At 35.8% G+C, this 26,480-nt stretch overlaps 1 protein-coding gene across 2 annotated transcripts; it reads left to right on the forward strand.

The window, feature by feature from the left end:
• The first annotated feature begins 3,203 nt into the window (after nucleotides 1–3,203).
• LOC136031351 (methylmalonyl-CoA mutase, mitochondrial-like) lies at nucleotides 3,204–26,480 on the forward strand. Of its 2 annotated transcripts, XR_010618497.1 has the most exons (7): nucleotides 3,204–5,221; nucleotides 6,818–6,971; nucleotides 15,859–16,167; nucleotides 16,730–16,919; nucleotides 18,376–18,537; nucleotides 20,864–20,959; nucleotides 26,352–26,480. XR_010618497.1 is itself a non-coding variant. In XM_065710853.1 (6 exons), exons 3-5 carry the CDS (start codon nucleotides 15,907–15,909, stop codon nucleotides 18,513–18,515), a joined length of 591 nt encoding a protein of 196 aa, XP_065566925.1. In that variant the 5' UTR covers nucleotides 3,204–5,221; nucleotides 6,818–6,971; nucleotides 15,859–15,906; the 3' UTR covers nucleotides 18,516–18,537; nucleotides 26,352–26,437. The 2 variants fall into 2 exon arrangements, 1 of the variants encoding a protein (XP_065566925.1); XM_065710853.1 differs by lacking the exon at nucleotides 20,864–20,959 and having other exon boundaries at nucleotides 26,352–26,437.

The following is a 26,480-nucleotide window of genomic DNA, read 5'->3' on the forward strand; positions in this document are numbered from 1 at the left end:
TCATTCTAAAGCAAATGAAAAGTTCTAGTGCCCTTTTTAAGTGACCAAAAAAATTGGAGGGCAACTAGGCCCCCTCCCACGCTAATTATTTTTCCAAAGTCACCGGATCAAAATTCTGAAAAACCTTATAACTATGTCTTTTGGGACGACTTACTCCCCCGCAGTCCCCGTGGGAGGGGCTACAAGTTACAAACTTTGACCAGTGCTTACATATAGCAATGGCTATTGGGAAGTGTACAGGCGTTTTCAGGAGGATTTTTTGGTTGGGGGAGGGGTTGAGAAGAGGGGGATATGCTGGGGGAACTTTGCATGGAGGAATTTGTCATGGGGGAAGAAAATTTCCATGAAGGGAGCGCAGGATTTACTAGCATTACTTAAAAAAAAAACAATGAAAAAATAAATATGAAAAGTTTTTTTCAGCTTTAAGTAAGGAGCAGCATTAAAACTTAAAACGAACAGAAATTATTACCCATATGAGGGGCTCACCTCCTCCGAATACCTCGCTCTTTGCGCTAAAGTATTTTTTAGTAATTTCAATTATTTATTCTACGGCTTTTGTGATTCAGGGGTCATTCTTAACGAATTGGGACAAAATTTAAGCTTTAGTGTGAAGAGCGAGGTACTGACAAGGGGGCGAAACCCCTCATATATGCAATAAAAACATGAGAATACAACAGTTCTTTACGTAAGCTAATTTATAAGTTACGTATATCTTTTACTAATAAAAAGGTTCGTAAAAAATTAAAAGTTCTAGTTGCCTTTTTAAATAACCGAAAATCGGAGGGCAACTAGGCTTCCTCCCCCGCTCTTTTTTTCTCAAAATCATTCGATCAAAATTATGAGAAAGCCATTTAGCCAAAAAAAAGAAAATATGCAAATTTTGTTTCAATTATTCCTCTGCGGAGAGCCAAAATAAAAACATGCATTGATTCAAAAACGTTCAGAAATTAAATAAAAAAAAAAACAAGTTTTTTTAACTAAAAGTAAGGAGCGACATTAAAACTTAAAACGAACAGAAATTACTTCGTATATGAAAGTGGCCGCTTCCTCATCAACGCCCCGCTCTTTACGCTAAAGTTTTTTACTGTTTTAAAAAGAAGAGTTGAGAGAAAGAATCAAACTTTAGCGTAAAGAGCGGGGCGTTGATGAGGAAGCAGCCCCTTTCACATACGAAGTGATTTCTGTTCGTTTTAAGTTTTAATGTCACTCTTTACTTTCAGTTAAAAAAAACTTTTTTTTTTTTTATTTAATCAAACAGGTAACGAACTGTAGTAAGGAGCGACCCGGCTCAATAGTAAACGAAACTCTAAAAAATGGAATTTTGATGCTAAAATAAACATAAAAAGAATCAGATTTTCATGCTGATTTTAAATATATAAGTTTCATCAAATTTAGTCTTTGTCATCAAAAGTTACGAGCCTGAAAACATTTTTCTTATTTTAGAAAATAGGAGAAAACACCCCCTAAAAGTCACAGAATCTTAACGAAAATCACACCATCGCATTTGGCGTATCAGAGAACCCTTTAGCGAAATTTTCAAGCTTCTATCTACAAAAATGTGGAATTTCGTATTTTTTGCCAGAAGACAAATCACGGGTGCGTGTTTATTTGTTTGTTTTTTTTTTGTTTTTTTTCTTTTCCCCAGGGGTCATCGTATCGACCAAGTGGTCCTAGAATGCCGCAAGAGGGCTCATTCTAACGGAAATGAAAAGTTCTAGTGCCCTTTTTAAGGGACCAAAAAAATTGGAGGGCACCTAGGCCCCCTCCCACGCTCATTTTTTCTCCAAAGTCAACAGATCAAAATTTTGAGATAGCCATTTTGTTCCGCATAGTCAAAAACCATAATAACTATGTCTTTGGGAAGGACTTACTCCCCCAGAGTCCCTGGGGGAGGGGCTGCAAGTTACAAACTTCGACCAGTATTTACATATAATAATGGTTATTGGGAAGTGTACAGTCGTTTTCAGGGGATTTGTTTTTGGTTTTGGGGCTGGGGTTGAGGGGAGGGGGCTATGTGGGAGGATCTTTCCTTGGAGAAATATGTCATGGGGGAACAGAAATTCAATGAAAAGGGCACACGATTTTCTAAAATTACTATAAAAAAAACAATGAAAAAATAAACATGGAAATTTTTTTCAATTGAAAGTAAAGAGTAGCATTGAAACTTAAAACGGACAGAGATTATTACGCATATGAGGGGTTCTAAAAATACTTTAGCATAAAGAGCGAGGTATTTAGGAGGAGATAAATACCTCGCTCTTTATGCTATAGTATTTTTAGTAATTTCAACTATTTATTCTACGGCCTTTCTGATTCAGGGGTCATTCTTAAAGAATTAGGACAAAACTTACGATTTAATGTAAAGAACGAGGTATTAACGAGGGTACAAACCCCCTCATATACATAATAAAAATTAATGAATATAAAAGTTTGTTACGTAAGTTAATTCTTAAGTTACGTATATTTTTTACTAATAAAAAAATTCGTTAAAAATTAAAATTTATAGTTGCCTTTTTATGTAACCGAAAAATTGCGTGGCAACTAGGCCTCCTTCCCCATCCCTTATTTCTCAAAATCGTCTGATCAAAACTAAGAGAAAGCCATTTAGCCAAAAAAGGAATTAATATGCAAATTTCATTTTAATAATTTATGTGTGGAGAGCCAAAATCAAACATGCATTAATTCAAAAACGTTCAGAAATTATATAAAAAAAACTAGTTTTTTAAACTGAAAGTAAGGAGCGACATTAAAACTTAAAACGAACAGAAATTACTCCGTATATAAAATGAGTTGTCCTTTCCGCAATCCCTCGCTCTTTACGCTAAAGTTTGACTCTTTGCCACAATTCTGCTTTTTAAAACAATTAAAAGTTTTAGCGTAAAGAGCGAGGGATTGCGGAGGGGACAACCCATTTCATATACGGAGTAATTTCTGTTCGTTTTAAGTTTTAATGTCGCTCCTTACTTTCAGTTTAAAAAACTAGTTTTTTTATATAAATACCTACTAGACCAAAAAGAGTTGCTTCAATAATAGCTTACAAGAGGATTATTTCGCAACAGAATAGTTAACTAAGTTTCAATTTTCATAATTTTTCCTCAATTGCTTTGATGTTGTCATTGAAGTAACTCGAATAGCTTCTTTTCCCTACGTGGATCAGTAGCGACACTTGTATTTATTATTATTGGTTGTGGTTTTATTTGTTTTTAGTTTAGTTTTATTTTTATCTTGTGCTGAGGACGCCTAGTTTGGATACAGGCGAAATATCCGCGTTGTTTTAGTCTTTCCTCTCTACTGGCCGTAGTCTCGTTTGAGGTTTTTTTTGTAGAGTTTTATCTCTCTTTGTTGCTTATTATTGTAAAGTCAGAGGAAATTATACACTGGGAGAATTTGCCAGATATCCTTCTACAATGTCGAGCATTTTTTTTCCTTTTTTTGTTCTTTTTTTAGCGTTTTTTTTTTTCAAAATATGACCTAATTCCTCCAATACGACGAATGTAGAGTCATAGAACTAGCGACATGATTTATCTTTTGAAGGGATTGCAGTATATGACATGCAGAATTCTGGACAAAACTTTTAGATAAAAGAAGTCTCTTATGCGGCTAAAACGACATATTACATAATATTTCATAAAAATTCGTAATATTATAGTTCAATAACATTTAGACGATATTTTTATTTAAAGCAAAATTTCCCAATTCCCATTGATCAGCTTCCCATTTGATGATTGCGGCTAGCAAGAACAAGCAAGAACGATTTCCGTGAGAAAAGAAGAATTCCCCTGATTTGGAAAGCCGGTCTAAGCAAAGGGTGCCAATAAATTTAGTGGTGACAATTGTTCCCCTTCCTCCTCAGTTGTCACGTCCTCACGTCCCTGCTTTAGGCTGTTAGTAGAAAGCGTTCTTGGTTAGTGGTTTTAGCACCAAATTTAAATCATTTATTTAACTAATTATGTTTGTGATTTATTGAATAATTATGCTTAAAATTATTTAAACTCATTGTATGTTTAGTTTGAAGACTTACAAAATAAATCAAATAATATGTTTTTTTTCAATCGATATTTGCTGCAATTCTGACTAGCCAGCCTTTTAAGACTGCTCTTCTTTCCATTGGATATTCCTGATTGACACTTTTTGGCCATTAAAACAAGGCTCGTCACGAATACGTAAGACGGAAGTTGAAAAAAACTGTTGAAATTTGCTTAAGCGATATTTTAAAAGGGAAATGAAACTCTTGGTTGGATGCGTCTGTCATAGTAATCAGATTGGTTGTAATATGTCATAGTTCCTTCAAAAAATGTTATGGCTTTCTCTGTCAACTGTGCCTTTACCAATGATTGTCAGATCGAATTTGTTCAACCCGTACAACTCAACTCAATATTTTTATTTCAGCGGTAGTGAAGACCATAGAATAACATAGAAACCAAATCATGCTATTTTAATATATCTTCTTACGGCTTTTCTTTTGTACAGTATATGCCTTATCAACCGTGGCCAGCTCAACCTAGAATTATTTTATCTTATTGTTATAGTGATTTTGAGGGACATAGCCCTTTATGATTTGTAACTTGTGACACGTAGACGGAGCCTCGTCAACATGCAGTATACCTCCGAAAAAGGTATACCTCTGAGGAATTTCTGATTTTTTCCTTTTTTTCTGAAATTCAATAAACATCAATAGGCTACATACTATATTGTCTTTATCACAAATCTCCAAAATTTTTAACTTAACAATTTTATGAACAAGTATATGCATATACTTGCAGAAGGAATTTGACGAAATTTTGGTTAAACTGGAATTTTGATATTACTGGTGTTTTGCACTCTAAAGCATAGAGGATACGGATTAGTGTAAAATGCTTGTTGTTTTGTTGTTAGTGTCTGTCTCCGAATAAAAAAAAAAAAAAAAAAAAAAAAAAAAAATCAATTTCAGAATCTTAACAAACCTAAAGGAAGTCCTGAAAGAAATCCTATTTCACTTTTTTGTCTTTTTCCATAACGTTTTAAGGGACCATCAGTTTTGATATTTATGGTGTTTTTCTATCTATGATTCAACCCTCGCGTCTTTGGAGATGTTCGCATGGCTGGAGTTGCAATTGATTCTATCGAAGATATGAAACAACTGTTTGACGGAATTCCTTTGGACAAAATGTCTGTCTCCATGACCATGAATGGAGCTGCTATACCAGTGATGGCGTTTTTCATTGCTGCTGCTGAGGAACAGGTTTGACTCTAAATTTTTAATTCTGTATGTAGAAGATAGTGCGGGGTGTTCAATGACGTCTAAAGACCAAATGACTTTATTTGAAAACATGCAAATCTCATTTTCAGTAATTTTCTACATTATCGCAAAAGCAAACGAATTTCTTATTATTTGTGATTCGATATACACTTGGGCACATAGTCTGAAGGCCGTTTTATCTAGAAAATGGGTTTCAATACTTTGACGTGTAATATGAAAGACTTTAGGTACAAAAGACATTCATGGTAATCTTTATTAAGTACTTTCTTTATCGTAGTTTATCTATCCTGGATTTCAATCAAATTCTTAATATGTTACAAAATCCTTTTCGTCATGATTTCCGATTCATGGAAATTCATAGTCGCCTGTCAAAATGATTTTATAAACAGGAATTTGAAAATTTCAATAGTCGAGAAAATTTCTTCCTAGATTTTAGAGGTAAATTTCACATGGATCAGACACATGTAAATGTCTCAAAAGTAATTACTAGTGGGGACTTGGGTAGTCTGGGATCTCGTGGGGACGTTGGAAGGCCAAACTTACTAAGAGGAGAATATCCTCGATTTTAAACCTTTTTGACGCTTTCAACTCGGCTTATACAAGAAATGAAAATCCCTCATGATTTAAAAAGACAAAAACACAATAATTACAAGAGCAGACAAAGGAAATTCAGTTTTTATCATAGATGTGGTAAATTATGAGGAAAAAGTTCTTGCGCTTTTATTGGACAAAAAACACTTAACAAGAAATAAAAACAGACCTTACAGATAAATACACATACCAATTCAGAAAGGAACTGGAAACTTTAAAATATGATGCTCTAATTATCCGTCAAATGTACAGAAAATCTTACATCAAAGATTGCTGTGCTCCAAAATCTTTCGGCCGTCTCAGAATTCATATAAACGATATTCCGTTGCGTTCTATCGCTGCATGTTTGCACCCAGCTACAAGACTAGGAAAGTTTTTGGTCACCACTTTTTAGCTGCCTTTAAGGACAAAGAAATTTGAAATAAAAAATCAGTTTACCTTCTTGAAAAGTTAAGAAAATCAAAGTGTAACTGGAAATACTGTCTTACCCGATTTTGATGCAATTTCCATATACACTTCCAATGATGTCAATAAATGGGGACAAACCTTACAAAGAAAATTATAGGTAATTTTAAGTGGTCAGATTTTAATTAATGCTTCAGAAATTTATAGTTTAATGACTCCTTTTCGCCTTTGCAACTAGTTTCCCTTGTACTTCGGGATCAGGAACTAGTTTTTCTCTTCAAATTACGTGCTTATTGATGGGAACCGTTTTATCTCTCTACTTGATTAATTTCTACATGGATTTTATGTAAAAATCTGCTTTTGAGCAATTTTCCCTTGAAATGCTCTTTGTCGTCCGGGTTTGTTGATGATATTTTGTCCGTTTGCGAACACGGGTATGATTCTCTGAACGGCTTTTTGTTGCATTCAAACGCGTTTGATTTCATTCTTCAGTTTATATTGAAGGTAGAGAACTGAGAGGGGCCTCCTTTATTGTATCTTCTAATTCTAGAAATGTTCGTAATCCTGATTTTTGGTCTATAGGTTGTTCCAGTTTCTATCAGCCGCAATGATTGTTATTTGTATTTCTCGTCAAACCACCCTCCTTCTGTGAAAAGAGACATGGTTATTTCTTTAATCAACCGATCTTGAAACATTGGTTCATAAAATCATATGTATTGGCATGAATTTTTATATGGTAAGCATAATCCTATTATGGTGATTATAATTTTATGTTTGCCTAAACTGTATGTCACTGATTGAGGAGGTAAGATTGGCAGGGACGGACGAAGAATTTGCCCCTGTGGGGAAGTCCAAATCCTATATAACTTTCGATTTTGACCATAAAGTCTAAAACAGTCTATTTAATAGTAAACCAGCTTAGCATTTTGTATAAATACACCAAAAAGGTTGAATAACCAACCAAGCTCTGCTAGTTAAGTCGCTAGAGTGTGTGATCGCTAAGATTCTTGGTCACAAGGTCATGGATTTGAGCCCCCATGCTTGACACTTTTCTTCGTTGATTAAAGACACAGATATTGGGTAATATAGTGTTTCTTTTGTTTTTTTTTTTTTACAAAGTCGTGATGGTGGATAAAAACTCAATATTAGAACTGAGTCATTCATTAGCCAAAATTTGAGGCAATATTAGATCTGAGTATATTTAGGCACATAATTCGATTAAAGGCGAAACGGGGGGGGGGCAGTTTTTTTTTCGTAACTGAGTATTTCTAGAATTATGGTTTGGTAAATCTATTATGTTTTTGTCTCGCAAATGCGAGATTAAGCTGAATATCCTAGGGAAGTTTCGTCGGGGTGGGGGAGAGGAAGAGGACTCAGAAGCAGGGTTGCCACCACGTCAGTTCCAAAAGTGCTAAAGCTGCCCAAATTTGCGTGCTACATGGAGGTTTTTGGTGCTATAGTAAGTAAAATTGACTCTACTAGTGCTAAAATGGTATTTTGGTCCTATTTTAGCAATCCTGAGCACTTGTTACAGTGCTACACATAATAAAATAGTGCTAAAAAACACTTTCGTGCTACAGGTGGCAAGCCTACTTACAACTTTGTGCGTGGGGGTGAGGGAAGATAATTTTCCTCCGGTCCTCACAAAAGAGTATAGAAATATTTTTATGGCACTTGGTATTAACCAAGTGACATATACCAATCGCAAATTCTGTCGGTCTGTCGGTTCCGGTTTTGCTACTTTAGGCACTTCCAAGTAAGCTAGGACGACGAAATTTGGCAGGCGTATCAGGGACCAGACCAGATTAAATTAGAATTAGACAACAAATCGTTTTCCCGATTTGACCATCTGGGGGGGGGGGGGGAGTGGGGGGCCCGTTAATTCGGAAAAAATAGAAAAAATGAAGTATTTTTTACTTACGAACGGTTGATCAGATCTTAATGAAATTTGATGTTTGGAAGGATATCGTGTCTCAGAGCTGTTATTTTAAATCCTTACCGGATCTGGTGACAATGGGGGGGGAGTGGGAGGGGGAAACCTAAAATCTTGGAAAACACTTAGAGTGGAGGGATCGGGATGAAACTTGGTGGGAAAAATAGGCACAAGTCCTATATACATGATTGACATAATCGGAATGGATCCATTCTTTTTGGGGTAGTTGGGGGGGGGGGGGGGGGTTAATTCTGAAAAATTAGAAAAAATTAGGTATTTTTAACTTACGAACGGGTGTTCGGATCTCAATGAAATTTGATATATAGAAGCATATCGTGTCTCAAAGCTCTTATTTTATATCCTGACCGGATCTGGTGACATTGGGGGGAGTTTGGGGGGGGACCTAAAATCATGGAAAACGCTTAGATTGGAGGAATCGGGATGAAACTTGGTGGGAAAAATAAGCAGAAGTCTTAGATACGTGATTTATATAATTAGAACGGATCCGCTCTATTGGGGGGGGGGGGGCTAATTCTGAAAAATTAGAAAAAATGACGTATTTTTAACTTACGAAGGAGTGATCGGATCTTTATGAAACTTCATATTTAGAAGGATCTCGTAACTCAGATCTCTTATTTTAAATCTCAACCGGAACCCGCGTCATTGGGAGGGGCAGTTGGGGGGGGGGACTGGAAATCTTAGAAAATACTTAAAGCGGAGAGATCAGGATGAAACTGGATGGGAAGAATAAAAACCCGTCTAAGGTACGTGACTGACATAACCGGACCGGATCTGCTCTCTTTGGTGGAGTTGGGGGGGGATAATTTGGAAAACTGAGGTATTTGTAACTTACGAAAGGGTGACCAGATCTTAATGAAATTTGATATTTAGAAGGATCTTGTGCTTTAAAGCTCTAATTTTAAATTCCGACCAGATCCTGTGATATTGGGGGGAATTGGAGGGGGAAACCGGAATTCTTGGGAAACTTGAAAATTGGGGCATTTTTATCTTACGAATAGGTTATCGGATCTTAATGAAATTTGATATTTAGAAGGAATTCATGTCTCAGAGCTCTTATTTCAAATCCCGACCAGATCTTTTGACATTGGGGGGAGTTGGAGGGGGAAATCTTGGAAAACACTGGGAGTGGAGGAATCGGGATGAAGCTTGGTGGATCGAATAAGCAAATGTCCTTGATACGTGATTGACGTAACCGTACTGGATTCGCTCTCTTTGGGGGAGCTGGGGGGAGGGGTTCAGTGATTTGGCGAGTTTGGTGCTTCTGGGCGTACTAGGACGATGAAAATTAGTAGGCGTGAAAGGGAGCTGCACAAATTGACTTGATAAAGTCGTTTTCCCGAATTCGACCATCTGGGGGGCTAAAGGGAGAGAAAAAATTCGAAAAATTAGGTATTTATAACTTACGAGTGGGTGATCGGATCTTAGTAAATTTTGATATTTAGAAGGACATCGTGGCTCAGAGCTCTTATTTTAAATCCTGACCGGCATTAGGAATCTGATTTTCCTTTCAAATCAATCTATTGGTTCTTAGAATTTTGTTAGAGCTCATACCATATGAGCTCTTGGCTCTTAGCTCTTCTTGCCTCGTCACAAGTGCCATATGAGCTCTTAGCTCTTGTTTTTTACTGTTATTATTTTTTATGCCTCTCGTTATTCGAGACACTGTTATTATACTGTTATAGTTACTCGCGGCACTATTATTCTGAAACTAAACCTAAAACGTGGATAAAGTACACAGAACATATAAGAAACTGTGGAAAGATCACGACATCTGAAAAGGAAGTGCCAAAACCCAAAGGCATCACCCCGTTTGCTTTCATATAAGGGAAAGACAAATTGGTTAGAAATCTGAGCTCCCAGGGTTATCAAGATTCATGGTTCTTCCGTAAGTTTAAGTGAAAAGTTGTATTAAAGTAGTGGTATAAGAAATTGTTGGAGTGTTTTCAAATTAGTGCATCGATTTATTTTTATTAATCAGTTTGTAACAAATTGGACGACTGTGATCTTCGTGCTGAAGTTTTTTACTTTGTTTTTGCAGAAAAGCGCAAATTGAAAAACCGTTGGTTTTTTTTACCTCCTTGTCAAATTCTGGTTTTCTAAGTAGAAAAATTAAACTAATTAATAAGTCTGTTTTACAAGCCTGTGAACATAAACTGTAACCATAAAAAATTAAAATAAAAAATGAATTCATAGACATACTGTTAGTTCAACCTCAGGATACGATTTTTATGTGTTTCAAGAAGCTTTAATTTAAGAGTCGTTAGTCGAAGCCACTGTAGAGAAATTTGTACGGTACGATCATCTCCTAATTTCAACCATTAGACAAAGCTGGACCGGGATGTCGCTCCTCCGAAGAACATATAAACCAGAAGAAACACAAGTGACATCAGATTTTTTCATGGGTAGGTACTAGGTGGGCACGCGTATTGCATCGGTATTCACAGCCTGGAGAACAGGAAAAGAAATAAGACGAATCGAGCATCTAGGGGATCAATAAGAATGCAATACGTTGAAGAGATAAAAAAGAAAAAGGAAAATAATTGGTCTGGCAGTAATAATGCAAACGGTAAAGATAACATTGGTTTGAGAATGGAAAGAAAAACAAAGAATGAATTTATAAGGATAATCAAGGTAAAAATAAGTTTTATTTGAACAATGCCATGACATGATGACATTTGATTAGGACATTTTGGCGCTTCACATTGATATTTCAGTCCCATAGTTATGTCATGTTAAAGCTAAAAAATTAAGCTACAGCAAATTATGGAAGCAAAGCCATGATTGGATCTAATAAGGGGCCATACACCTCTCCTTCTTGCTCCGAACATGCCCTGGACAAAGCAAAGTTTGATTAGAAGCTGACAAACAACTTGGTAAATAGAATGATTAAATAATTCTAGATAATCTTCACGCAATTCTGAAACATTCTAAGTTTTATACCAAACTTGCACGTAACCCGAAATTTGAAAGATAATGAAAAGAATCGTTAGGGTTTACTTAATGAGTCATAAAAATGCTTTCTGGTGAGAAGTCTTACGTAATTTGCAAGTTCATGGCAGAATGTTCACAACGATAATAACAACAAGCATTGCTTTATATTCTTCTTACAATACAAATACAATTCTTTTCATTTCCTTCAATTTCCTGAAAACTCACTAAGGATTTCACGACAAATAGCTGTTATCAGACGTTTGGTATTTTCTTGGAAAGGGCTATTCCACCAGTTGTTAGAAGAAAAACAAAGGTCCTACATCATATTTCAAAGGACTTCTTTATGGCCCAAAAAAAGAATGTAAAAGAGTAAAATTTAAGAGAATGTTTTTTCTTACCAAGAAGAAAACAGTTTTGAAACCTAATAGATAATCTGTGCTAAAACTATTAGGTTGTCCCTTTGTGGTAAAACATTTTGTGGCAATTTTCAAATAGTCCCACACTTCGTGGATCCCACTATATACGAAATTCCGGCTATATCCCTGTTGCAGTGTTGATTAGAAGTTAGGACTAGAAATTTCTATATTTTCCAAAATTTAATCCCAACCCCCTTTCATAAATGCTGGATAGACCACTGAGTTAAGTCATAAGTCATACCTGTGAGATGGAACAGAAGCGAGCGAACTGCTTCGCCGGCTCACCCTCTATTTTCCTGCTTTCACAATCATGAATAACACTAATTTGCACCATTTATCAAAGTTGCTCGAGCTACTGAGAAAAGTACACTGGTTAGTTTACACAGAGTTAATAGGAGGAGCTTTTATAACCGTCATGAGTGCAGTAGACAAATATTTTTCAGGATGATAAGATAAGATATTTATTTCAAAAAGATCACTATCACAAGCCCTCAAAGGGCCGAATTCGGACTTCGGAGTCGACTAACAAAGCAAACAAAGCAAAAAACACTAATAATAATGAATAATCAAATTATGAGTCAAACAAACAAAAAATCGGTCAAACTAAACTTGAGCAAATACAAGTCAGAAAAAAAAGGGAAGGGGACAAAAAAATCTAAAAATACAGAAAAGAACATGAAATAAACATATATATCTATAAATTAAAAGGGACACTAAAAAAAAGTCCAAAAACTCACAAAAAAAAAGAACGAAGCATAAAACACACGAAAAACACATATGAATTAAAAGGGAAACTAAACCAAAACAGCGGGGGGCAAGCAAATTAGTGCAACGACCTAAAGCACCTCACATGAAAAAAAAAGGGGGGGAGAAACTAGTTGGCTATTTTATTTATTTTTTCTGTGATGAAGGGGACAAAGGTTTTTTTCATATCTGGAAGTAACGCAGCGAATGGGGGACAAAACTGGGATAGGCTCAGAAACAGCTCAAGGCTGTCGTAGTCTGGATGGTGAGTGACGTTCGGGGAAAATACTTGCCGTCCGAGGGTTCGTTATAGCATTTTTTGAAAAACGGAGGCACAACGACGACCTCCTTCGTTCAAGGGTTTCCAAACTAGCTTTTTTTAGGAGCAGAGAGTAAGGTACCTTGCCTTCTTTGAAAATTATTCGCAAGGCTCTTTTTTGGATTGACTCAATTTTGTCTGATTCTTCACGGGAGATGCCAGGGTGCCAAACTAGACAAGCACATTCAAGATGCGGATAAAAGACGTGTACAACCTTAAGGAGTGGGAAGGGGGGACGCTATATATATTTAGGAGCTTAAGGGGGGCGATAGACGCACTAGCTTTATGGATGATATCTTTAACGTGGATATCCCACTTTAAATTTGAAGAAATTGTGACTCCAAGTAATTTAACCGAGGACGCATAAATTTCACGAGGGATAGGATTAAGAAAACAGGGCGAGGATTTGAGGAAACAAATCGGCATTAGCATGGACTTAAAGGGGTTTACTGTCATATCTAGGTCCAAAGCCTCACTTCCAATTTCCTTGAGAATGCTCATAGGGTCGCTTATTAAATTTCTGGAGCAACTTTCAACAATCGTTAGGTCATCAACAAATTTTCAACGGTCAGGAACTTCCTTCGCGAGGCTGTTAATCATGACTGAAAAAAGGAGGGGGCCTAGGAGAGTTCCTTGGGGTATGCCATTGTAGATAGGGAGAGGATTTGAGTAATGGTTCTGGTATTTAACCACCTGCGATCTATTTGTTAAAAAGGAGGCAACCAATTTTATCAGTAAGGGATCGATATTGAACTCGCTTTCTAGTTTCTCAATTAAAATATTGTGGTTAACAAGGTCAAAGGCTTTCTGAAGGTCAATGGAGATTAAGTTAAGCCAGGAATTAGGCTTTTCGAGGATTTTCTCGATGTGGTCAATAAGAGAAACGAGGTAGTGGGAAGTAGAAGTTGATTTTAGGTTTCCGAATTGCTTCAGGTCAGTAAGAGGTAGGATTTTTTCCTTTAGCAAATCTGCAATGAATCCTTCATACAATTTTGAAAAAATAGGAGTAAGCGCAATAGGTCGAACGCCTTCAAAGCCAGGCTTTCCGTTTTTCTTTTTCAAAGGGGTAATGAAACCCTGTTTCCAAATTGTTGGAATTTGCCCAGACTTAGTAATTTCGTTAAACAGGACAGACAAGGGCTTAGACAGGAAGTCACCGAAGGCTCTAATAAGAGGAAACGGGATATCCAAAGGATAAACACTTGTCTTTCCTAGTTTATCAATTCTTCTTTCAATCTCAGACAGGGAAACAGTCGGGAAAAGGGGGGACGGGGCTCCTGTTGATAATTGGATTGGCAATGCTGGAAGGCTCTGGACAATGGAAGCGAGAAATTTATTTAGACTATTTGCAGTAACATCAGGGGGCTCTGGTAAGTTGAAATTAAGCTGGTCAAGACTCTTGCCACATATTTTTTTAACCTCGGAATACCAGTTTTTTGGCTTATTAGTGAACAATTCTTCGATCTTATTTTTGTAGTACGATCGTGCCAATTTACGAATTTCTCTTTTAATTGATTTCCTTAGTATATTGGCTTTATCGAGTTTACCATTTTTAAACAGCTTCAATTTGGTTCTAATTAGTGTTTTTATTGTTTGATTAATAAAGGCTTTATCACTTGAGCACCTTTTAAACCTTTTTTCTGGGAAACAAATTTGATATTTATCAATTAGCTTTTTATGAAACGTGGCTGTTTTCTCATCAAGATTTTGTAAACTATAAATGTTGGACCAATCTTCAGTACTCAGCCACATACCGAAAGAAAGAAGACCAGAATTTTGAAGAGGGTTGTAAGTGCTATAAGCTATTGAGAAAGTATGGTTAAAATTTGAGGAAGGGGACAAAATAATGGAAAGATGGTAACTCCCACCTAATGGGGGCAAAGTTGAGGGAGGGCTGTAAAAATTGTACATATTAGTTAAAATAACATCGAGAGAGGTATTTCCCCGAGTCGTCGGTGTTTTAACAATTTGCTTTACTTTAAGTGAAGCACAAAAAGAATCCATTTTAAGGTCGTTGGCATCGCCAACTAAAAAAAGGCCAGCATTGGGGTACTTAGAAATAAAAAAATCAGCACTTGCCTGTTATTGCTGGATAAAATTACGTTATGACTCGATATTTTGATTTGTGGAGTAATAGAAAACAGCTATTGCAATAATACTAAATGCACGAGGGAGTACTTTTGGTCTAACACTTAGCCAGAGGATTTCATCATACTCGGATAAGTTAGGGACTTGAATAACCTTTGGGTAAAGGTGACTCTTAGTAAAAAACAAAACTCCGCCACCTTTTTTCCCGAGTGGGTGGTCTGAAGGACGGAGTTTAATAAACTCTGAATAGTTTGCTAGGCGTAGGGACCCTGGGTCATGGGATTGAACTTCAGTAACAGATATAATATCTATCAAATTTGATTCTGAAACCACCTCCAGTTCAGTAAGCTTTTCAAAAATTAAGACTTTCAGTATTAGTAACTAAAAGTTTAGGAAAAACAAACCGATTGGGGAATCGCGACATGGAGACTTGATGGGTTTGAGAATTTCCTGGGTAGGGTTTTAATTTAATTTTATTATGCTTTGGAGAAGAAGGGTAAGAGAAGGATTTTCTTTGGGGATTTGGATGTGGGGGGACGGGCAAGGATATGGACGAAGCACAAGGACTTATTATATGACAATTATTGAATGCAAAAAGTCTCAGACCTGAGTCACGTTTACAGGGTAGGCACGAGGGATAAAACGAATGGGCTGGGGGTGGGGTTTCTGGATGGTCACTCACTGAGCAAGATCCATATAATAACTTTCCCTACAGTGGTCGAAAATATGCTTACTCTCAACCAGATAATAATAAGCTCTAAGTGTTTGTTCTTCGATTTCACTGGGTTTAATGGCTTCCATCTTAGTCAGATCTTAATATACTACCTGCCAAGCATACAATTTGTAATGACTATTTTATATACATTTTTTAAAAATTATAAAGCTTAAAAAACATAGCGTTTTTGAAAATTCTGTAAGACTGGATATTTTCATTTAGAAAATAATAAGGACACCAGAATTAAAACAAAATCATGACATGTTTTTACAAGCTGGCTAACATAGCTGTGTTTCAAATGTAACTGATTTGTCAGCTATGTCTATTAGCTGAAGAAGTTGTTGTTTCGGTTTTCAATCTCTCCCTGTAGACTTAAATTCATTTTTAGTAGTTTTCGAAAATTCTAATTTTATTACTTGAACGGTTCTGTGTTTAATTCTGCCTAATATCCAACAGGAAATAGCGAAACTTTTTGCAGCACGGTGACTCTGGGCAGATCGTGTGATGCATCGTTTTAACCCAAAGAATGCAAAGTCGTTGCTTCTCCGTACTCACTATCAAACATCTGGATGGTCACTCACTGAGCAAGATCCATATAATAATATAATAAGGACAACAATTGAAGCCATGGCTGCTATTTTCGGCGGCAATCAGTCACTACATACTAATTCATTTGACGAAGCTCTATCTTTGCCGTCTAGATTCTCAGCAAGATTAGCGAGAAACACTCAAATCATTCTTCAGGAAGAGGCAGGTATTCCTAAGGTAAGGTTATATTTTAACCTTATTTTTATGTTATTACTTTTATTATTTTGCTCAATAAAGAATGATGTTTGATCTTGAATAAGAAAATCTGAGTTACTTTAAATCAGTTATAATATTAATGCTATGGTTACCTAGGAGGAATAAAGGTTTAATTCAATCTATTTATTTTCAAATGTTACAATAATTGATTATTCAAAGGTGTTATAGGGAAGAAATGAGACAATTCTTTTTCCATTTTTTTTTTTTGTTTTCTTGAAGGTGCCATGAACCAAATAAATAATATACCAATAAAGTTTGATACAGGATGAAAAAAAAGGCTGAGAAATACTATTTAATAGTATAATGTTGGAAATCATGATTATGTTGCTAATTAACGAAAGTAGCAAGCGATATTTGAGAAAAGAAAACAGAACTCTTTACTGTTTGGCACTATCTAAAAAACTAGAAAATGTAGAATTTTGTGAAAATGAAATTTTTTAAGTTTGTCATTTTTAGTATCAACATGCCCTTAAATCTTACTATTCAAGACTCGAAAATCTTAAAAATAATATAAACGTTTAAGGTTATCGACCCATGGGCAGGATCTTACATGATGGAAACTTTGACGGAAGAAGTATATGTCAAAGCGAATCAGATCATTGATGAGGTTAAAAAAATGGGAGGTATGGTAAAAGCGACTGCATCTGGCTGGCCCAAACTGAAAATCGAAGAATGTGCCGCCAAAAGACAATCAATGATTGATAGTGGCACAGGTAAGACTTGACTTTGGTTTGCCACATTTCTGAAAATATTAAGAAAAAAAAAAAGATTTTTGTGTGCATTATTCCCATAGACTTTTTGGTTTGAGTTCTTCTTTAACATTGGTAATATTAATGATTTAAGTTGTCATTTCCTAAAAGGCTTTAATGCTTGATTTCTGAAACTTATATAATAAAGCTAGAGGAGATTTGCCAGTGTCCTAAAGATATGTTATCATGACAACCGTAGGTGTGACATTTGTAAGAAAGAAGTCCCCCCCCCCCTTCGCAAAAAAAAATCATTACGAAAACGACGACAGTCCAATTTAGCTATTCCATCTATGTATCAGATTGGAGTGTGCTCTTTTATTTAATTCGACTCCTTAAAATTCCAGTTTATCATATTTACCCCTTCTATTGCTTAGCTGTTGCTATGCCAGCTATCCCCCGTCTCATGCTGGTTTTGCATTTTTGGTTAAGACACCACACTGGTCTTAACAGTTGATTAAATAAAGAAAAAACAAGTTTTTTTAACGGAAAATAAGGAGCGGCATTAAAACTTAAAACGAACAGAAATTACTTCGTATATGAAAGGGGCTGCTTCCTCATCAACGCCCCGCTCTTTACGCTAAAGTTTGACTCTTTCTCTTAGCTCTACTTTTTAAAATAGTAAAAAACTATTAGTAGTAAAAAGAATACATCTGCTAAAATGACAGTTGTTAAGCTCGTTCATTAATCGTGTTTGGGGCGTACATGGTTCAAGATTTTCGTTTAGCACACAGAATAGACTAATACAATTTTTTTAAATCTAGCTAACAGGGAGGTATAATCGAAACGAAGGCTACCTGTTATATATAGAACATTAATCATAAAAAAAATGAATTGTGGTTTCTCCCCATTAAGTGAAATACTTCCGAAAATTTAAAGGCATTGTTTGTCGTAACAGTATATGCTTGACAACTTAATGACGCTGGTGTTATCTTAAGAAATATTTGGAGACTAGCCTGCCGTTGAGGAGGAATGTTTGGAACCGAGTCGCTTTCTGCAATCTTGAGACTTTTTATAGAGCCTTTTTATAGTATTTTTGTGTTTTTTTCTGAATTTGAGCCCTCGTCCAAATCCTTGTCCCCATTTCGGAATAAATTACCACGAACATGTCTATTTAAGTTGAAAATCTGCTAAATACGTTAGTCAATTCACGCATAACACCTTAGTTCAAGGATACACTAAAAAACGTCAAGTTTGAACTGTTGTGAATAATTGGCACTTTTATAATTTCAAATTGGACTTAACCCTCAACGGTCAGTTGTTTTTGCTTAAAATGTTGAAAGATGAAGGAAGCGATGGAAGAATCTCCTTTTCAACCAGCGTAACTTTTTTTCCCCAAAAAAACTGTCTGTTTGTCTCCCATACTGATTGTTTTGTTAGTTTCTTCATTTTGTAATTTCTAATAGTTCGTCATATTTTTTAGAGGTAATTGTTGGAGTAAATAAATACAGGAGAGATCAAGAGGATGGTGTAGAAGTGTTATCAATTGATAACAATGATGTGAGAAGAAAGCAAGTGGAAAAACTTGAAAGAATCAGCTCGTGCGAGATGCACCTTTGGTGAAATTACAAAGGCAATGGAAAAGGTAGGATTACACATGATCTAAGGATTATTTCTTTAAACCCTAAGTTCATACCAAAAAAGTGCTGGAATAGGCAACATTTGTGAACTATGTTAAGTAAAAACTTTAATTGCCGTTGGGATTCCACAGAATTGCATCTTCCATGGCGGTTGCTTTGAAAACAATCAAAACAACAATTTACACGATTGTTTCTTTAATGCAGGTAAAAAATGGATGAGAAAAGATGCATAGTTTCCCTTTTTTCAACACAATAAATTGGTTGACATAGCAACTAAAATCGATTCCGTTGATAACTTAATTACTGTGACAATTTAATATTATTGTTGTGTGAGCATCTGTATCTTCCTAGAGTTAATGAACATTTAGTAGATAATGGTCATCGATAAAAGGAATAGAAAGGGCTGATTTCTCTCCTTTTTTTTCCTTTTTTTTGACTAGCTTGCTAGTTTCCGAAGAATTAAGAGAAAGAATCTCAACCTCGCATCACTCGAATCCAAGTGTCACTGTCAGCTATGAAATTTGGACTTAAATTCTTCATCTTTGACTCCCATTAACATCTCCTTCGGTTACAAGACTATCTCTGAATCCACTGCTATACAAGTCTCAGCGAACAAAGAACTAAAAGACTTGATCTGGAGCCTTACCGTGCTATGTCGACTATTAGGTGTAAAAATCTTAATAGTAAAAACTAGCGAAGGATTTCTAATGACGTGCAAAAAATAGTACTTTATTACTTGTTTTAAAATGACTTATGAATCCGTTTGCTTCTTCTGTTTCACATTTTTGCTCTCTGTTTAACATTGGTATTCGCTGATTTTTCTTCTGGACTTGTTCTCATGTATACCTTTTAATAATTTATACAGGTGTTTGCATTCAGCGTCTTAGTACTAACTTTATGCTATTTTGATGATTCAACTATATTCTGTAATAATCTGAAAAATCTGTAAGAATAGTTCTGAAACTGTTGTCCAGTAAACCCTCTAAGCATATTCTATAGTAAAATATAGTACGCTGAAGCGTAATGACAGCATTGGTCTTATCACATATCTTTTATTCCACTTGCTGCACAAGAGCATCAGTAATTGAAAATATTAGTATAGAAAATGGACTTTTAGAACAGTGGAATAGAAATTATGGTAGAATGAAAAACACAACTAAGTCGTACCAACAGTGGGAGGTTAGATCCTCCCCTCCCTCCTCTCCCAGAAAGTAAAAAATTACTGTGAGTTTTTTTTGTCCAAGGGATTTTTTTTTCATTGCCGAAAGCTTTTTTCCTAAAAAACACAATTTTCTGGTTTCTGTTTTGTTTCTACTAATGTAAAATGTCTGACTAAGCGCACTTTTATAGTTTTGACTACATTTCTTTTAATTTGGAAGTGTAGTTAATCTTTTGGAGATGATTTTCAATCAGTTGACTTTATATAAATAGAATAAATCTTTCGCATTTCTGCTTTATTTCTTTATTGTGAAAGGATACTCTGACTTTTGACTAATGTTTTTATTTTGAGATTTTATTTATTTGTTTTTTTTTAAATAAAAGCAAACTTATGGTTACTGATTCATTTCTTTCAATGTGAAAGCGCCTAAAAAGATTGCCTGCCCCCTTGAAAAGAGTAACAAGTTTGATAAACGAGGAGACGTAAAAAAATGCTGGTCATTATCCACATCATTAATATGGGATAAAATTGGGAAAGAAAAAAAAAAGAGACACAACACACTGATAAAAATAGTCATACAAAATAGTGAAAATAGGGATATACTTGTGAATGGATACCCTTAAATTTTATTTTTTGCTTCTGGTAGAATCGTAGATTTTACAATTTAAATCACATTAAAATGAATTCATTTACGGATTGCAATGCGTGAAAGCACCTTTGAAACTAAAGAGCTTCGATGTATTTTGAAATCCTTTTGACTAGTCTTTCGATTCAACAGAAATTGGTGTTCTATACCCAGTTTCATACTTTTCTCTCCTCTCTTCCTTCCGTTTAATAGCTAATTTTTGAAAAGCCAGTAAAGTTATTACATTTATCAAACAAGTGTGTTCAGACCATGGATTTATAAATCTTACCACCTTTTTTTACTTGTGTCATACTTGTCTGTATTTTGATTATTATCTTTGATTTGACAGTATCCATAAGTTGAAATCATCAAAGAAAGCTTGATTTCTAATTAACATCAATTCTACGTTTTTATCTCTCCTGCAACTCTTCTTCTTTTTCTTTGTTTTGGGCATACTGATCAATGTATCCTTATACATAATTCCCCAGTTTCATCATGGCGTAGTCCATGACGTCTATTTTTATTAATAGCAAAAGAATGGTTTCAGGTTTATGGAAGACATGTAGCTAGTGATCGATTAGTTTCTGGTGCTTACTAGGCTGAATACGCAAATCAAACAGAACTTGATGTTGTTTCACAGAAGGCAAGTATCTTGCGTTATAAGCAAACTAGTCGTGCTACTATACTTCAACTCATTTTCTACTATTTACCAGTTTCTGAATGAAAATCCTTTTGGGGTTGCAATAATGAATGGATAGTTTAATTTATTATCAGAAATACCATTATCTTTTTTGAACCATTTGCTTATCCGACTTTTTTTGTATTGCATGGGGTTCAATAACACCACTATCTGAAAGTTATTCTCTATTACGGTTTGCTGATCAGTGTGAGCTATGTTTGTTTGAAGCCAGTTACAATGTTTCGACTTCAATAATGAAGGAGGCGGTCAACTTTTGAAGGCTTAGGAAACCAAGCAGCAGGGTACCAACTTGACAGGTATTCTGTCTGGAATGGAACCTCAGGTTCCGTAAGCGTTGTCCCCTGTAGTTGCACCCACTGATTATTGCCTTGTATTAAATTACAGGAGATTATGAATTATTGATTATGACTTCCCTCTCTCTGGCTTAGGGTTATGAGTAAGCTGGTTATATAGTTAGGTATTTCCAATCTCCTTTTATGAATACTAGAAAATTCTCTAACTAATGAAGAAAAACAACAGGAACATTACTCAACTTGTTTTTCAATTTGTATTCTGAAATTACATATTTTCCCAGCCATGGAGCCTTATGGGGGAAATTGTCTTGAAGTAATTTTTTGTTTATGAATTTTGTTGTTAAATAAAGGACTCAGAACTCAGAACTCTTGACGTCCGTTCTGTTTACCCATGGGTAGGTTGAATGCATCGAAATTATTACAGCAAATTAAACTTAGTGAAAAATAAATTCAACATCTAGAATTAGAAGTATTCTTTTCTTTAATTAACAATATGTCATTCTCTGTCAACCTCTGAAATTGCTAGTATGTCTGAAGATACATTATTTAAAATTTTCAAGTGGTCTAGTGTTTCGACATGAAAATAATAATTTATTCCTCACGCCTCTCAGTACAAAATTTTCACATAATTGACACCTTATTAAAAGAAAAATGTTATGTAGGGCGAAGAGCGGATCGACTGCGACACGACTGCCATTTAAAGTCGTCCTACGTTGAAAGTCTCGAGATATGGTATGTTAATGTTTAGGCTATTGGAGAAGGCTTCCAGTGATTTCATCTTTTGGACTGGGAATGGCAGTTTGTTCCAGATCCTGATGACCCGGGGTACGAACGAATGATGGTAAGAATTAGATCTTGCAATCTTCATCTTCACAGACTCCAATTGTAGACTGTGCGATCTTGTGTTGCTTTGGGTAGTTATTTGAACAAGCTTGTCTTTTACGTTCCCAAAATTCTCGTGAACTATCTTGAAGAGGATTTTTAAGTCTAAGATCGTTCTTCTTGTCTCAAGTTTATGGAGAGTGAGCCTTCTTAGAGCTTTGTCATACGGAAGGTTTCTGAATCCTTGAAGTCCTTTTACAAACCGTTTCTGGACTCGTTCTATTCTGTCAATATCCTTTTTGAGATATGGCGACCAGGTGACAGTGGCGTATTCAAGCTGTGGCCTGACGTAGCTTGTGTATGCTGAGATCTTTGTGTGAATGTCAAGGTATCGTAGGGAGTGAGTGAGTAGCCAGAGAGTATTTGATGCTTTACGCACAACCAGGCCGATAAGCTTTTCTGGTTTGAGGTCCAAGCTCGGAAGTCTGAAAGGTCTGTAAAGTTTGAATCGATTAAGACCAGTAGCATCCATTGAATAATCACCCGCTCACTAATACTAAATTCTTGATCAAAAAGAGCGGTAGGTAACTCTGTAAACTACATTGGCCTGTCATAACCAAATAAAATTTGAAGGGATGGAGATCAAATTTTTTTTTTTAAGGCCAACAAAAATAGTAGACGAAGGAGACGAAAATTTTCTGTGTAAATCCCTTCTTCAGTGCTATTAAAGAAGTTATAAAAAAACATCACTGACCCTACACCCCAAGGCAAGACTCCTGAAGGGTACCTGAAGGGCAGAGTGTTGCAAGTCCAGTCTGCAAATCCGATATGCTAGGGTGGCTCATATCTGCAACCTGAGATTTAAGCTCAAGAATCAGGAATTCACGACCATCTTCAATTTATAGACAAGATGTATATAAGATTATATCAACTTTAGCCATCATCATTCAATTTAGACGTTTTATCCTATATTCAAAATTTTTTATTGCCATAATAGAGAAACGTCTCATAGAAACTAATGATAGCACATAGAGGATCGAAACGCTATTTGTCTTGAAAGACTTAATCGACGAACAAGGACCCTAAGGCGTCAGCATAGAACTGAAAAATCGCCACTTTGTTCGGTATCCCTCTTTAGATTTGGAAGACGCTTACTGAGCGAAATAAATTAAAGCGAAATTTCATTGGATTGATCTAAATGATCTTCAACGTATCACCTAAAGGAAAGATATCACCAGAACCAGAATTTGAAAATGGCATACGACGTAAAACGATGGCGAATCATACCTGTGTCACAGTTTCGCCAGCCTGATATCATTGAAAGAGGATTGTAACTCTGCAGATTGATCACATCATGGTATAATTTTGTCAATTTCACTGCGACCCTCACTTAAGGAAGAGATATTCCCAAAAATAGAGTATAAAACACAATGATACATATAACCAGAACAAGTCGTGTCAATGTCGCCGTTTCTCCAGCTTGTTTCTCTTGAAACGAAGGGTTGCAACTCGCAGATTGATTAAAAATTGGCGCTGTTTATAGTTCCAATTATTTTAAGAGATTCGTAAACAAAAGAAAACTTTAACAAGCTATTGATACCATCGCTGCCGACTTTCCTAGTCTTTTGTATCTGCATTTATATGTTGAGCTGCTAAATTGACTATGTTGTAAATTTCCTTATCTTATAGATATTATGAATAGTTGTGCTTGCATCTTGGAAGTTAAACCTGCCGTAAGTTACTTGGAACAGATATATCAAAAATAAAATATTTGCCTTTTTAAGCAGTGACATCTTGTTATAAATGTGTAAAAAATAACATACCTCCATTCATCCAAAAACTAGAATAAACAAGAATTTTCTTGGGTTCTTATTTCTAGTGTGTCTTATTTGTACCATTTATTAAGGCTTCTCGGGAGTACTGGACCAACTTGTAATAAGGAGTACTCAGGGTTAAAAGCTAAGTGATACCCTTTACAGTCACTTATGTTTGCAACTCAGGGCGATTTTTTATGCCAAAAAGAAGAAAGAATTGCGTCAATTTGCACACCATTTACTGGAATGGAAGTTAAATTCTCGTTGTCCAACAAAAGCATACGTTCAGTGTGTAGAAAAGTCAATTTGCCGTGAACATTACCCAGGCCGCTTAGGAAGTCCTAAAAGTTAGAGCTCAGCTAGCCGCGAGAAACTATTGCTTGGTCCAAATGAGCATTATCTAAGTTGTGCAAGGGTAGCCAGTGCCTCCATATATCCTCTGTGACTTGTAGGAGAGTGTTAGTGAGTGGTTGCCCCTAAGAAATGGAGTCAGAACATATTGTTCGAACCTTTTCTGGAATTGTTTGAAAGGAAACTCTAGAGGTCTTGGGGTCGGTCTAAGGGCTGATTCTGGGTGGGCAGCTTATGTTTCTGTCCTCGCTTCCTAATTTTTTTTTCGTCGATACCCTCAAGGGCAGGATATCCGAAAGAATCTAAGGGCTATTGTCATACTCAAGGAACATAATATGGAAGAGATTAGAGCTACTCTTCGGTTATGTTACAAGTTTGTAATGGTTAAATTTGTTATGTGTTTCCAAAATTATACGGAGCTAAATTGAGGCTATCTTGCTGTTACGATTTCGAACATTGATTATAACAACTAAAAAATAAACACCTACAGTTTTCAAACTTTAGCCGGCTAACTTGAATACAATGAACTTCATATAACGAAAGTTTTTAATATAATCTTTTTCTTGCTGTAAAAAACCAGTCTTTCAAATGTTGGGCTCTTTTGAGACAGGGAAGTCATCCTGTACCTACTCAATTTGTTGGCATACTAGTAGATAATTTATTCTTAGTAATGTGTTGTTTTCTTGTAAAATTATAGAAATGTATTTATCTTACTCTTAAAAAAATTTTTTTTGGAATTTCTTGGTTAAATAAAACCAAGTAAGATCAGGGGCTGTTTATATCATCACCCTGATAGTAAATTACTCTAATTTCAATGGATGTATTCTTCGGAATAAAGCAAGGAGCCATCACATCACCGATTATCTACAACAACGCGTCTCTTCCTGTGCAGATTGGCCTACCCATTAGTTGCATTTGAAAAGGGAAGGATACATCAGTGCTTTGTTATTCTGACGATCTGTTAAATCCGTGCCATTCAATAGCTAGTCCTCAACGGAGTTTTGATAACCTATCTGATAGATATCTACAAATAGGACTAAGTATGAATGCTGTGAAGTCCTAAGTCCTCTTCTTTAATTTACACGGTAGTTATGTGCCCTATAGTGTCTGTCTAGGTGATAGTGATGTGGCGCCCACCGCTGTGCTAACATATTTAGGTCTCCCGATTGGGTCTTCGATTAAGAATACATGAAAGCTCTTGCTTCAGAATGCTGAACGCAAACTTAGAGTTGCTTATGCTAGTGTGGTTACATTGCAGCTTAATCTGGAACGGAAAGCCCTTTCTCAAATATATAACAGTGTGGCTCTCCCACATATTCTATATTTGACCCCATTTTAGGACATTTTTACTGAATCTTACAGGCGAATGTTGCGAAAGCGCTATTTTAAGTACGCGACGTTTTTACTTCAGGCCCCTCGCTGGTTCAAGAATAGGTACATCGTTAACAGTTTCGGTGTGGTGGAACCAGTCCAGGCCTGGGATGAAGAATTTCAGAAATTAATTAACCAGTCCTCTTCTCACCCATGGAAGGGCGCACTATTTTAAATTTGGTATTATTAGTAATCTGTGTATATCTTTATGGCATGTTTGCTTTGTTTTCCTTTCTTTTATTGTACTGCATCGTTTTCTTTTTTGTTTATGTATAGGTAATAAAGAACATCCATTCATTCATTCAACTAAAAAAAAACGAAAAAAATATCAAATAAAAGGTCTGCGAAGACAAGGTCTTGCCATCAAAACTCATTTTGCACTAAAAGTTTACCTTGAAATAAAAAGTAATTACAAGAAAGTATTAAGACTTAAAAGCAATGATAAAGCTTAAAAATGCAAGAGAAAGCCAATGAGATTTGCCTCAAAGTGAAGAAACATAGATAACTCTTCGTCTATTTCCTGAGTTTCGAAGATAATCCATCCGCCCAGTTGTTTTTAAGTGACTTTGCTGGTCAGGAATAAGATTACCTGTTTAACATAAAATTCCTTTTTTTGCCCAAGAATTTTTTCTTCTTGGCACCATACTTCAGCTGTATTTATTGTTAAATTTATATCTAACTTAGAATTTGTGGCAATTGAGGGTCGAAGACCTCGAATCCTCGTTGCAAAGATGGGACAAGATGGACATGATCGAGGAGCAAAGGTCATTGCTACTGGTTTTGCTGATCTAGGTTTTGATGTTGATGTTGGAC

Source organism: Artemia franciscana, chromosome 1, assembly GCF_032884065.1.
Source record: "Artemia franciscana chromosome 1, ASM3288406v1, whole genome shotgun sequence".
NCBI classification, from domain to species: domain Eukaryota; kingdom Metazoa; phylum Arthropoda; class Branchiopoda; order Anostraca; family Artemiidae; genus Artemia; species Artemia franciscana.